The sequence below is a fragment of the Pan troglodytes genome, chromosome 4 (genome assembly GCF_028858775.2).
Source record: "Pan troglodytes isolate AG18354 chromosome 4, NHGRI_mPanTro3-v2.0_pri, whole genome shotgun sequence".
NCBI lineage: Eukaryota > Metazoa > Chordata > Mammalia > Primates > Hominidae > Pan > Pan troglodytes.
In genome coordinates, this window is record NC_072402.2 from 138,877,264 (window position 1) to 138,892,857 (window position 15,594).

Here is a 15,594-nt window from a genome sequence, read left to right on the forward strand (position 1 = left end):
GGAATGGAATTAGTGGGTCACATACTGATTCTATATAACTTTTTGAGGAATTGTCAAACTGTTTTCCAAAGTGACTATACCATTTTACATTCCTCTCAACAGTGTATGAGGGTTCCAATTTGTCTACATCCTCACCAACACTTATTTTTTGTTATTATAGCCATCTTAGAAGGTGTGAAGTAGTATCCTATTATGGTTTGAATTGCATTTCCCAAATGACTAATCATGTTATATTTCTTTTCATATGCTTATTGTTCATTTGAGTATCTTCTTTAAAGAAATGTATACTCAAATTCTTTGCCAGTTATCTAACCTAATTTTTTAATATTTTAATTGTTGAATGTTAGTAGTTCTTTATATGTTCTGGATACTAGACTCTTATCAGATACATGATTTACAAATACTTTCTGCCATTCTGTGAGTTGTGTTTTCACTTTATTGGTAGTGTCCTCTGAAGTAAAAAAGATTTTTTAAAATTTTGATGAAGCCCAATTATGTATTGTTTTCTTTTTTTTGAGACAGAATCTCGCTCTGTCACCCAGACTGGAGTGCAGTGGTGCAATCTCAGCTCACTGCAACCTCTGCCTCTTGGGTTCAAGTGATTCTCCTGCCTCAGCCTCCCGAGTAGCTGGGATTACAGGCACCTGCCACCACGCCTGGCTGATGTTTTTGTATTTTTAGTAGAGATGAGGTTTCACCATGTTGGCCAGGCTGGTCTCAAACTCCTGACCTCAGGTGATCCACCCGTTTCAGCCTTCCAAAGTGCTGGGATTACAGGCGTGAGCCACCGTGCCCGGCGTATTTTTTCCTTTTATAAAATAAGGCACTTAAAAGCTGATAAACATTGTATGTTTGGGTGGGACTAGTTGAGTGGTGGACCTCACCTTAGGGTAATGAAACAGGAAACATTTTATTTGGAGACAAAACGTCAATATCTGTAAGTCTTCTCTCTTGGGTTCACATTGTTCTTCAGAGAGAAATTCAATAAGGATGGGTAGGATGGAAGTTATTATAAACTTGACACCTAGCACTTTGTAAGCTCCTTGGTTTGAGAGAAAGTGTCTTAATTTTTTTTAACCCACTTTCTCACTAAGATCTCAGTACTGCCCTAAGTTGTGCTCGTGTCCTTCAGTCCAGAGCCCTTCCTATTAAACCACTATGGATATTACACCTCCTATTTTCTGCCATGATGAGAAAAGGGAAAGTGCCTTGCTTCACTGAGTAGGAAAGGAATTCTCAGATATAAGTACTCCTTATATAGATCTTCAGCCAATGTTATTTTTAGCCTCTCCCTGGGTCCTCAGTCTGGATTATTACTTTGGCTAGATTTGATTTTCTTATTAATTTTCCTCCTTTTCATTTGAGAGCAAAAAGAAAAAAAAAAGAAAACTGTCAGTTACCAATTGTCTGTGTGCTTTGCATCTTCCAAAATTTTTGTGACTTCTCTCCCCTGCGGTTTATTCTTCTCCCATTATTTTTGTCTTTATAGCTTTGTTTATTTTAAACCCTTGCCCTCTATCATTTACATAAGGTTTCAGGAAGAAATTGAGAAAAACTAGTGTGCTCAAACTAGAGTAAAATACAGTCCTTACTGTCAGTCATATTGTGCTAGTTTTCCTGTACCTGAATCATTTATGTTGTTTTATCTCGATTTGCTTGATTTCATCAGATGTCAGTCTTTAGATAAGGGTTCATAGGTGCTGTATTTTTTCACATGCTTGAGAAATACAATTTAGCTGGGTATAAAATTTTTCAATGGACTTTCTTTTTGTCAAAGATTTGTTGACATTAAATATAACATTAGTTCTTCTATCATGGTTTCTACAGTCATCTATAAGTCACTTGATTTTTATCCTTAAGTAGTATTTTTTTCAAAAAGAATTCATCAGTACTAGCACAAGGGTTAATGAATTCTTTCCTGTTTGCTGCATTGTTGTCTTTGTACTTGAGCAACAGCTTGGCTATGTGTAAAATAGTTGAGCCATAATTTATTTCCCTCAGAATCTTGTAGACATTTCCATTCTGTTTTGGTATTAAATGTTGCTCAGGGAAATTCTGAAGCCTGTTTGCTTCACCTGTAGGTAACTTGTTTTCTATCCTTGAAATTCATTATCTTTATCAGATTATGTCTTGATTATGGTAATTACACATTACTTTTCCCTGGAACTCAGCGTGCCTTTTCAATCTGTTCATGCAGATATTTTCAAGTATATCATTTATTTATTTATATATGGTAAGTATATTTTGTTTTAAAATCTGCCTTATAGTTCTAATATCTGAAGTTTGTGTGGGCTTATGCCTACTCTATTTTGTTTCTGCTCCTTCTCATTCATGATGTCTTTGTTTCTTTGTAGGATGTGCATGGTTGATTGCCCTTGAAAATTTATTTGTCGGGTATCTACAAAGCCTAGGTTGCACATGTTCCAACTCTCAAAATGGATTTTCATTTGTTTCAGCCAGGATATTGGAAACACTATCAATAGTGGACTATCACAAATTAATTAAATGGCTTGAGGTTCCTTGCATCTCAACCTATGTATATTCAAAATACAAATACACAAGAGGGCCACGTGCAGTGGTGTGGGCCTGTAGTCCCAGCTACTCAGGAGGTTGAGGTGGGAAGATCACTTGAGCTCAGGAGTTCTATACCCACCTAGGCAGTAGGGTAAGACCCCATCTCAATACACACACACAAACACACACACACACACACACACACACACACACACCCAATATGTAGGTACAACTTCCCAGGCATGGTTTTTTTTCTTTTTCTTCTTCTCTGCTTAAAATCAGGGAGACTTCTATATAATTCCCTGGAGTTAGAGGCTGAGGGCAGGTTTAGATTTGCTGGTGTTTACACTGTATTTACATTATGGATGTATCCCTGAGTGGTCCCTTAATATGAAGAGGATCTTTCTATAATATGCTGCAACTGTGGTTACACCTGAGCCTTGATTTATATTTCTTTAATCCCACAGCTTCAGATCAAAGCCTGAGTACAAATATTTTTAAATGCCCTGAGAGCATAAGAAGTTTTGTTGTTCTGATACTCTGTTTACCCCTCTCATACAGGCTTCCATAAAAATTGGGCTTTTTCTGCCATTTTCTACTATGTTTTTGACTCTTCATTAGTTTTGAAGTTTTTTCTTAAGTTTTGTCCACTGTATTTTGTTTTCCTTAGGAGGGTCATATGAATTATTGATACTATCATTTTCAGAAATGACAAGCTCTGTCTAATGTTTATTCAACCTGAAGATTCAGTTTTTCCACCATTTCAATTATATATTAATTAGGCTATTTTTCCTTCGAATCCCTTGAATCCAATGTTTCATCAACTGAGTACGGAGTACTCAGACAAATCAATAATCTCCCCTCTCCACTAGACAGTACTCTCTTCACAAAGAGGGCTCTTTATCTTATGGGCTTAGACAAATATATACACAGCCATTCATTGCTTAATAGCAGAAATACATTCTGAAAGCTGTGTCATTAGGCAATTTCATTATTGCTCCAACATCATAGAGTGTACTTACACAAATCCAGATAACGTAGCCTACTATACACACCTGGGATACCCAGTATAGCCTATTGTTCCTAGGCTGCAAACCTGTATATCATGTTACTCTACTGACTACTGTAGACAATTATAACACAATGGTTAGTGTTTGTGTATCTAAACATAGAACAGATAATGCATTGCACTATGACATTACTATAGGTATGGCATCACTAGGCAATAAAAATTTTTCAGCTCCATTATGATCTTACAGGACCACCATTGTATATGCCATCCATGGTTGACCAAATGTCGTTATGCAGCACGTGACTGTATTGAAATAAATATAGGTGAATGAGTGTTGAATAAAGCAATAAATAAATTTCAGTCTGTTATTTTATCTGGCTTAGTAAGCCTAAACATGATAACAAAATATTTTATTTCTTTTTTATAAAATGCCCATTTATTATTTACAGTATTTGATACTTGCTTTGTTCACCTAACAATATGTCATTTAAAATATGTGACCCAGCTTTCATTTTTTAAAATTTATAACATGATGTTGAGCCCTTTCTTATTTCTTTACAAATAATACATTTTTAAAACAAATTTTGACTTATTGTGTTACACATGAAGGGAGGATGAAAGATTTTTATTCACCTTCAGACCATGTTCTGCTTTTTAAAAAAGATATACATCAAATTTATCAAACACTTTTATCCTTAGTCTCTCAGGAGTACATCTGAAATTTTTTATTCTCCCCTATTCTTAAACTAAGTTGTGTTAGATTAAGGGACTAGTGCCTTAAAGCCTTGATGATTTTATGTTTTACAGTTTTTTTCTTTTACAAACTCTAATCGAGAGGCTCCTATTACTTATAATTTGAGTGAAGGAATAAAATTTTGAATTTGGATGAATTATTCAGAGTTCAGGACAAAAAACCAACAACCACTCTGTGTGTCCCTAACCAAAACCAAAAAAGATATCAGCTACAAGGACTTAGATGCTTATATAAAATCACTGGAAGAACTGGACAAGCAGAAGTAAGAGAGTCAGCACTGAAATGGTTTTGAAGGCATATGACCACAGCTGCAGCACAGGAATCAGGAAGCTGATGCTACTACTACTACCAAAACTGTTGCTCCCACAGTGCCCTTCCCACCTCCAAAACTGATGGCTGCACACTGGCACAGAGTGTCTGGATGCCACAGTGGTCTCCAGTTCCCTAAGAAGGTGATGGCTAGACGGAGGAATGCTGACTTGGCTGCAAGCATTCATATCTTTCTGACCTTATTGGTGAACAGTGGAAGACCACCTTTGCCTGTATTCTAAGGCTCACGTGAAGGAATCTCATTGGTAAAAGCTAATTTACATTCAGAATAATAATTCTAAGAAGTCTGGAAAATGGAGTTTTAAGCTTTCTAGACCCTGAATTTTAAAAAAATTTATAAAATGAAGTAGGAATGGATGGCATATTACAATAGCACACTGGGGAAACATTGTTCAAAAGGCCTTGCCCTAGCACTTGAATTAATTTCTCTATTGCTTCCTGGGCTTAGCTTTCAGTGGAACAATAATTCTTTTGGCTACAAGCCACACTGCCAATATGGAGAGAGACAGTCCTATGTTCCTTTAATAACTGCTCTGAATTGGATAACTTTTTTGACCCTATCTGTTCCTAGTGGGCAGTTGGGGCAATAGGTCAGGTCTAAGTGGGTATGATATAGATGGCTACTTTAACCCAAATATACATTCTCCCCTTATTTATACATCTGATTTTAGCTGCTTATGTACGTATGTGAGCTATAGATTATATTCTTCAACCTCTCTTGCAGCCAGGTGTCATCTTGTAACTAAATTGTAGACCGTGAGATAAAAGCACAAGTGCCATGGAGCACCTTATGGAAATAATCTTTTTAAAAAATGAAAGCACACCCTTTCCTTCCTCTTTTTGTTGGCATGAATGCGGATGTAATGACTGCTTATTAGGCAGCTACATTGGACAATGAAGTAAAGGCCATGTCCTGAAGATAGCAAATCAATGATGGAATGAGACTGTGTCCCAGATATCATGGAGTGCATTTTCAGCCACTAGCCTTTTATATTTTGTTTAAGTCACTGTTATTATGGCTTTATCTGTAACTTCAAGCTAAATTGATATAGAACATAGATCTATAAGTTATATAGAACATAATTCTAGCTGATATAAGAAGTTTATTTAATAAAGTGATATTTAAGGTAAGAGTATAAGGGTAAATAGAGAAAAATGTAAGACTTACATGCATATTTTAGAAATCAAGGTTTATTGAGAAAAAAGGGACAAAGTAAATGACTCAAGAATCAAAACAAGAATTTTTAAAAATAAGGAAAATAAGAGGAATGAATTAAAAATATAAAAGCAAAAATTGATTAAATAGAATAAAACCACATAACATTTGACCAATTAAACAAAAAGTGATTTCTTTGAAAAAGCCAAGGATATTTTAGGTTCTATATATAATTGATGTATGAGACATGCACCTTTCATTTGGCTCCCTCTAAAAATGCACTAAGAAAACATGAACATATATTTTCAGAAACATAAACTTAATAAGGATGAAGAGAATAATGTAGAAGACAACAGGGAAAACTCTTAGAAGCTGGAAAACAGATGAATGATTTAGTAGACCTGACAAATCAACTACCAGTCGTGAAGTGGGAAGAGCTGAGAATCGATCCTGTTCAGACTGTGGGACTAGAATAAATTCTGTTTAGGTGGTGGGACATATAGAGGCATCTGAAATGTCAATCCTAGTTCCTCATGCCAAATAAGAAGGATTGTGTTAAAGATCCCTGTAAAGCAGTTAAATCTCTAGCAGTTAGATCACATTTCCCCATTCCAGTCACTGAGTAACCTACCTACCCCCTTGACCCTAACATAAGTCTGGAGTTTTATTTTCTGAAGAGTGCAAAAAGGAGGGTTATTATATGAGAGGTTCTGCCAACAAAATGGAGGTCATGGGTAATATGGGTAGCAAAAGTAAGTAACCATCTAAATATTTAATTCTGGTTGATTGTTAAAATGCTGTGATAGTCATTTGAACCAATCACAAATATTTTGGTTCTCCCCTTCTTGGACATATGGTAGAATTTCAATTCTATTTCTGTTTAAAATTATGTGTAGCCATGTAATTTCCTTTGGCTAATAAAATGTGAAAAGTGACATATATCCATTCTGGGCTGAAGTTTTTGGAGGCACGGTTTAACACATTTTCTTTTCCCACTACAGTGATCACGGAAGTATATGTGAAGATGGAATCTCCACAAGTTTAGATCCTTGACTGACTGCTGTGAGGAGGGCCCCAGGCTGAACTATATAGGATATATAGTATAAGAAAGAAATCAACTTTCTTTCTTTCTTTTTTTTTTTTTTTTTTGAGACGGAGTCTCGCTCCGTCCAGGCTGGAGTGCAGTGGCACGATCTCGGCTCACTGCAAGCTCCACCTCCCCGGTTCACACCATTCTCTGGCCTCAGCCTCCCGAGTAGCTGAGACTACAGGCACCCGCCACCACACCTGGCTAGTTTTTTGTATTTTTAGTAGAGACGGGATTTCACTGTGTTAGCCAGGATGGAAGAAATCAACTTTCACTGTGTTAAGCTGTTGAGATTTGAGCAAGTTGTTTGGTATTGAAGCATAATTTAGCCTATCCTGATGCAAAACTGTACTCCTCTTCACCCACTTAATCCTTCACCTTTTTCAATCTATATCTTTTCCTTTTGGATAGGGGATTTCAAAGAGTGTGGTAATCTGGCCAGTCCAACCGGAAAGACCTAATCACACTGACACTGAGGTTTCCCCATCCATCAGTGCTCCCAGTTCACTTCAGAATGAAAAATCAAGGTGTACAAGCATTATCAAACTACTCAGAGCCATCACTCAGCTCTGTAGTCTCCCAAACTAAATTAAGAACAAACACATGAAGAAAGTTTCTGAAAAGGCATACAGAAGTTAAAGAAAAGCAAAGAATAAAAAGGTAACTTGGAGAAAATGGAAAGTCTGCAGCAAGAAGAGAACTTGGCGGAAAAGCGATTATTAATATCATCAGATGAAAAAAGAAGTTATTGCATCTAAGAAATAAGCCCAAAAGAGAGCTCTTTAAATAGAAGAGACAAGTCTAGGAAAATACTAACCTAATAAAGAAATAAAAATCTCAATATAAGGGCTCGAAGATAAAGTTCAGAAAATGTTCTAGAAAATACTGCAAAAATATTTTACAATGGCAAGTAGGAGAGAAAAAAAATAAAGAAATTAGAGAACCATACCAGAGGTCTAACATCTGAATTATAGAAATTCTAAAAATGAAATGGGAGTTGGATTATAAATGAAATAGTTTAAAGAGATTTCTAAGAGCAGGAGGAAATTAGTTTCCTAGATGAAATGTCTCATCAATTATACTGTGCAATGGATGGAAAATAACCCCAAACCAAAACATATAATTGTTTAATTTTAAAGTGCTTGGGACAATGACAAAACACTATAACAAAAAATAAAAATATAGGTCACATATAGAAGATAAGAAATAAGATTAGCTTTAGACTTCTTTGCAAACAGATTGGTTTGGAAAGCTCATTGACAAAACAAAAATTCAGAAGAAAAATTATTTTCAACCTAAAACTCTATATTTAGTCAAACTACTAATCAAGTTTGAGGGTAGAATAAAGACATCTTAGTACATTTAAGATCACAAAAACATTTAACTCTGAAACACCCTTCTCCGAAAACTACTGGAAGGTATCTATCAAAATGAGAACCTAATTCAAGACAGGAGAAGACAGAAGAAACAGAAACTAGAAGATCCAAAACAGGACAGAAGTGAAATGAATCTCCAAGTGATGCTGAAGGATGATCCAAGGATGACAACTGAGCATAATGAACAACTAGTCCAGTAAGGAGCTGTTTGACTCAAGAGACAGAGATTTTGAAGGATATCATTAGCAATCCTCTTAACATTGTATCATCTTTTCAATCATATGAACCTATTGGAGGATGTGTTCTAGTAATGCCATAGAGTAAACTGAAAAAGGGCAAGTTATAAAATCCCAGAAATAGCAAACACATCCAGAATAAAAGGCAAAGAATTCCAAGAATGACAGCAAAGAAAAAAATTCAGAATGATAGCTGTGCAGTAGGCACAGAAAGCAACCACCCAATTTAAAGAAAAATTGAAGTCTCAGGAGGAATGGAAATGACTATGGGGAAAATTGTACTGACAGGCAATTGTATCTGTGGGATGAATAAGTGATAGGGATAAAAAAAATCAAGTAAATGAAAAGGCAAGACAATTATTAACTTCACAAAAAATTGAAAAAGAAAACATAATTAATACACAATAATGTTCCCAATATATGGTAAGTAAAAGAAAATCTAAAATACCTAAAATGTAATCTAACATAATAAACAGTCAATTGATAATTTCTAAAATTAATTAATCAAAATATATCAGAAAACAGATTAGTGACCGAAGAGATAACTAAAAGAGTTTTAAAATGGCTACCTCTTAGGAGGGGAACTAAGAAAAGTGAGGAGGAAAAGGGCAGAACAAGCCTCTTAGTGCTATTTAATTTTGGACCAAGGCCATATATTATTTTGAAAAAAATGCATTTCAAAATATCAGTAAAGTAGAGCTCTTGCAAGTCTCACCAAGAATAAAAAGGAGTTAAAATGCTAAACATCACTAATAAAAATAGGGATACAATTAAAGGTAAATAACGCAATGAAAACAATGCCAAGAAATTTGCAAACTAGATAAAATGATTTTCAAAATAAAATGCAAGTTACTTAAAAATACAAAACCTGAATAGATTAATAACCAAAGGTAAAATGTAAATGGTAGTCACTGATCTACTGCAAGTGAAGTCACCAAACCCAACCAGTTTAAAAGGCAAGCTGGAATTAAGCATGTAGAAACATATAATAATATAATTATTAAAACTATTGTATAAAATAGATAAAAAGCTCCCTAACACATTCTATGATGCCAGTATAATAGTTTAATACCAAGGCCATAAAAGGCAAACACGCACTAGGTAAACAACATTAACTAGAAAAATCCTAAAACCATGTTGACACATCATATCTATCTGTGCACTAAAACAATAATACATTATGGTTAAATGTCATTTATATCAATAACTCAGTAATTTAGAAACTAAAGAATAAATGTATTATTTCAACAGCTATCAAAAATCACTTCAAAATATGAAAGAATAAAAAGAAAACTTTATTGATTCAAAAAAGGAATATTTACCCCAAATTGAGATCAACCATCATAGTTGAAGATGAAATGCTAGAAGCACTTCCACAAATGCAAGATTGACCAACTTGCTACTACTAATTTTAAGAGTATTCATTGGACATTGGAGATTCTAGTCACTGAAATTATAGAGGAACAATAATTTCTATGTAATACTTAAATCAGGTGAAGGATGAAGGTTGGGTTTGGGGGAGGCAGAAAGTGTTCCAAGAAATATCACAGGTAAAGAGTTAAGACCTGGAAAGTGGAATAATTGTTTAATTCACAAGAAATTGGGAAAAGGGTCAATTATTCTGCCATATTCACATTATTATTGTTAAATACTTTACAAATAAATAAAATGTCCCCAACCAATATTTGTTGACTTCAAGGAGGAGGTTTCATTTTCTCATATATATTTTTACTATCCATTTTTAAAATAGGAGATTTTCTTAGGATTTCGGTGGGGAGTCAGAGTTTAGTTTCATGCTCCTAGATTTAAGAAGACTATAAATTAATTCTTCTACCAATCCAGATTATCACAGGGGAAAACGACATCAGCTATTACTTACTAGCATTACTGTGACCATTTGAGGATAAAGATGGAATGAAACAGCAAAGATACCGGGGACAAATCATTCTTGTTGCAGAATTCCTTCAATCCGCCATCTTTTTGTTCTAGTCTTGATAACGGGAATAACATCCACAAAACGCAAGGTGGCGCTGCTGGCTAAAAAGAGAGAGAGAAAAATAATTTCACAAAGAAAGGATGTTACAGATTCCAGAGTAAAGAGGCAATCTGAAGAGAAAAGCATAGGAAAGGAAACGGTGGTAATAGGAATTGGGGTAAAATGAGGATCCTTCCCCACAAACATTGCTATTATTCAGCTTATTTCAAAGGATTCCACTGCTGCCATTTGTGAGAGCCGCTGGAGGCTGAGTGAAAGTCATTTTGAAAGACTGATCCAAAGAAGAATGGAGGCCAGAGTGGAGCGTGCTGTGCAGAAAAGGCAAGTCTTATTTCTTTGTGTATTTCTGGGAATGTCTTGGGCTGGCGCCGAACCGCTTCGGTATTTTGTGGCGGAGGAAACCGAGAGAGGCACCTTTCTTACCAACTTGGCAAAAGACCTAGGGTTAGGGGTAGGGGAACTGAGAGCCCGGGGAACTAGAATTGTTTCAGACCAGAACATGCAAATTTTACTGCTCAGTTCACTTACTGGTGATCTACTTCTAAATGAGAAATTGGACCGAGAGGAACTGTGTGGCCCCAGAGAGCCCTGTGTGCTGCCTTTCCAGTTGTTATTGGAAAAACCTTTTCAGATTTTCCGTGCTGAACTATGGGTCAGAGACATCAATGATCACGCTCCAGTATTTCTAGACAGAGAGATTTCCTTGAAAATATTAGAAAGTACCACTCCAGGGGCGGCATTTCTCCTAGAGAGTGCACAGGATTCAGATGTTGGAACCAACAGCCTGAGTAACTACACCATCAGCCCCAATGCCTATTTCCATATTAATGTCCATGATAGCGGGGAGGGGAATATCTATCCCGAATTGGTGCTGAATCAAGTGCTGGATCGGGAAGAAATACCAGAGTTCAGTTTAACCCTCACCGCTTTAGACGGCGGCTCTCCTCCAAGATCAGGGACCGCCCTCGTGCGCATTCTGGTTCTAGACGTAAATGACAACGCCCCTGATTTTGTGCGGTCGCTCTACAAGGTGCAGGTGCCCGAAAATAGCCCCGTTGGTTCCATGGTTGTCTCCGTGTCAGCCAGAGATTTAGATACCGGAAGTAATGGGGAAATAGCCTATGCATTTTCTTACGCCACTGAAAGAATTCTCAAAACGTTTCAAATCAATCCAACATCTGGCAATCTTCATCTTAAAGCGCAATTGGACTATGAGGCAATTCAAACTTACACATTAACTATTCAGGCCAAAGACGGCGGCGGGCTTTCTGGAAAATGCACTGTAGTGGTTGATGTAACAGATATAAACGATAATCGACCCGAGCTGCTCCTGTCTTCACTTACTAGCCCAATTGCAGAAAACTCACCCGAGACAGTCGTGGCTGTTTTTAGGATTAGAGACAGAGATTCCGGGAACAATGGAAAGACAGTGTGCTCCATCCAGGACGATCTCCCCTTCATCCTGAAGCCATCTGTAGAAAACTTCTATACTCTGGTATCAGAGAAACCTTTGGATCGAGAGAGGAACACTGAGTACAACATCACCATCACCGTCACCGACTTGGGGACACCCAGGCTGAAAACCGAGCACAACATAACCGTGCTGGTCTCCGACGTCAATGACAACGCTCCCGCCTTCACCCAAACCTCCTACACCCTGTTTGTCCGTGAGAACAACAGCCCCGCCCTGCCCATCGGCAGTGTCAGCGCCACAGACAGAGACTCAGGCACCAACGCCCAGGTCATCTACTCCCTGCTGCCGTCCCAGGACCCGCACCTGCCCCTCGCCTCCCTGGTCTCCATCAACGCGGACAATGGCCACCTGTTTGCCCTCAGGTCCCTGGACTACGAGGCCCTGCAGGCTTTCGAGTTCCGGGTGGGCGCCACAGACCGCAGCTCCCCCGCGCTGAGCAGCGAGGCGCTGGTGCACGTGCTGGTGTTGGACGCCAACGACAACTCGCCCTTCGTGCTGTACCCGCTGCAGAACAGCTCCGCGCCCTGCACCGAGCCGTTGCCCCGGGCGGCCGAGCCGGGCTACCTGGTGACCAAGGTGGTGGCGGTGGACGGCGACTCGGGCCAGAACGCCTGGCTGTCGTACCAGCTGCTCAAGGCCACGGAGCCCGGGCTATTCGGCGTGTGGGCGCACAATGGCGAGGTGCGTACCGCCAGGCTGCTGAGCGAGCGCGACGCGGCCAAGCAGAGGCTGGTGGTGCTGGTCAAGGACAATGGCGAGCCTCCGCGCTCGGCCACCGCCACACTGCACGTGCTCCTGGTGGACGGCTTCTCCCAGCCCTACCTGCGGCTCCCGGAGGCGGCCCCGGACCAGGCCAACTTGCTCACCGTCTACCTGGTGGTGGCGTTGGCCTCGGTGTCTTCGCTCTTCCTCCTCTCGGTGCTCCTGTTCGTGGCGGTGCGGCTGTGCAGGAGGAGCAGGGCGGCCCCGGTGGGTCGCTGCTCGGTGCCTGAGGGCCCCTTTCCACGACATCTGGTGGACTTGAGCGGCACCGGGACCCTATCCCAGAGCTACCAGTATGAGGTGTGCCTGACTGGAGGCTCCGGGACAAATGAGTTCAAGTTTCTGAAACCAATTATCCCCAACCTGCTACCCCAGAGCACAGGCAGGGAAGTGGAAGAAAATCGCCCATTTCAGAATAATTTGGGTTTCTGATAAAGAATGAAAACTAAATCCGCGTCTGTGAATACATTTCTGATTAGGAACTTATTGCGAGGTTCCCTTAAGGGAGTGTCTTTACATCATTTCAAATATGTACTCTTGAAGTCAAGCAATAAATTTCTATACATAAAATAGGATCCTGATTTAGTATCAAGAACCCTTCACAAAGCATGAAAGGTATATGCGTAATGTTTTATGTCAAACAATTATGCTTAATATACAGTCTATTAAATGTAAGTCTTGTTTGAGATATTTTAAATTGCTTTCCATTGTTTTCAATCTCTACTGAGACTTCCTGAGTTGATTAGAAAGCTGTATGAGTGTACCTACCCTAGTCTCAGAAGCATAGACTGTAGAGTATCTTTTTAAGCATTTTTAAAAAATGCTTTTAATGCATCATACACTATTTTAACACTTTTAATCTGAGAAGAAGCATATGAGGCATGGTATTTTAGGAATGAACAAATAGATGGTCTTAGAGATTCAGTAAGTTCACTAAGGTCCACTAACTAATAAGTGACAAAACTGAGCATCCATCCCAGATCTGTCTGACTGTGGGTCAGTGACCCTGCTCCGATTCCATACTGTTTTCTGTCAGTAGATATCACCTGGCAAGTTTCTGCCTAATTAAGGAGAAGTCTTTTATCATATTTATACTGTTGTTCAATCTTTTCTATATTTAGAAATAATAATGTACATATTTATCTATGGTTTTATTTTCTTATACACCAAAAGTCCTGCTTTTCTGGGTCAATTTTCAACTATTATTACTAATGCTCTGATCTGTCCAAACTCAAGCGGAAAACAAAATTGAAAGGGCAACCTGTGCCTTCTCCTTTCTTCAGAACATATGACTTTCATTTCCCAGAAAAAAGATTAATGGTCCTGAGTAGGAATATTACATAATTTTGATTGCATCATTAGTTAATTATTATCTTCATATTGTAGATTTTCTGCAGTCACCCATACTTAACATTTGTAATACATTTTCCTGATTTGAAAGTTTGTTTTTAAAAGTTTTCTATTAATTATAGTGCACTATTGAATCAGGAAAATTTAAGAAAAAGAATAGTTAGTTTTAAATGCATAATATCAAAGGAATCATAGATGATCATTAAATTTTTAGAAATTCTCGGAAGTTAAGGAGAAGCACTGTTTTTTATAAAAATTTACAACTGATTTTTATTTTTAAAATATCTAGATAATTTTTGCATGGTTGTGTTCTGAAAATATTATAAACTAGTGCTGGTAACTCTAATAAAGGTAGTATTACTATATATCACTGGTGGGATAGAATCTAGAGGCAAAAATACCTCACAGCAGTAAAATCTTAAAATGCTTTCATGGTCTTAGGGTAAAATTATCTAATTTCTACAACAAATAAATAGCATGAAAAACAGGAGGAGAGAAGTCTACAGTAGGAAAGATCTTACGAGATCTACCAATCAAACGTAATGTGTGGATCTTGTCTGGATCTTCATTCAAACATCAGCAATGACTTTGAAACACTTGGAAGAGTTTGAATATAGATGGGTATTAAGTAATATTAACTTAATTTTTTACGTATAATAATGGCATTGTACTTAAGGGTATTTTTAGAGTCACTTAAAGTTATTACCCATTTAAAGAAATGTACAATGAAGTATTTGTGGGTGAAAATTCAGTTTGTCTGGAACGTAAAGATGTTGGAGGGATAGCGTCAAGAATTATGGCAAGACATTGATAATAGTTGATGCTAGTACTGAGTAATTGCAGGTTAATTTTACTCCTCTCCTTTTATGAGATATGAAAAATATCAAAATAAAAGCTTTTTAAAATTGATGCTATTAGAAGAGAAATAGAGGTAACAAAAAAGGACACGCTTCCCCAGAAATAAAATCACCACTGCTGTTACACATTTTGTCTCTATTTAGACAAGCTCTCCAGCCTTTCCTTGTTTACCTTCACTGTTTGACATAACTTCTCTACCTGAGATAGTCATGTTCCTGTACTATTCTACCACGTAATTTTGAGGTGTTTTTCTAGTTATAGCAATGGATTTATGCAGAGTCACCTACCTGGTGGTATCAAATTGCCATATACCGGGTACATAGTTTATTTTTAAGCTTAATCTCTCTTTGAATCAGTTTCCTCATGTGTAAGGTGGGGAATTCACAACAGCCCTATGTGGTAGGTGCTATTATTATCCTCATTTTACAGATGAGGAAATTAAAGCAGAGAGATTAAATAATTTGTTCGAGGTTCACAGCTACTAATTATTCCTATGGTTCATGGAAATAAAACTATAAAGATCTAAATGTTGCCCATGTTAACTACAATTATATTTGAAATTCTTTTTGCCAAGCTAGACTGTTACCTAAATATTTCCTTTTTGCCCAAAACTCAGTTAGCATTGTTGAAAGACTAACGCAATTTCTTCTTCGGGCAGTTGTCTGCTCAGTAACGTCCGGCGATATTAA

At 37.7% G+C, this 15,594-nt stretch overlaps 1 protein-coding gene across 1 annotated transcript; it reads left to right on the top strand.

Annotated features, from left to right (window-relative positions):
• The first annotated feature begins 10,530 nt into the window (after positions 1-10,530).
• Positions 10,531-14,293, top strand: PCDHB7 (protocadherin beta 7). The gene is given in 1 exon segment (NM_001013020.3): positions 10,531-14,293. A coding segment is annotated over 1 exon segment (2,382 nt). The 5' UTR covers positions 10,531-10,747; the 3' UTR covers positions 13,130-14,293.
• The last annotated feature ends 1,301 nt before the right edge of the window (positions 14,294-15,594 follow it).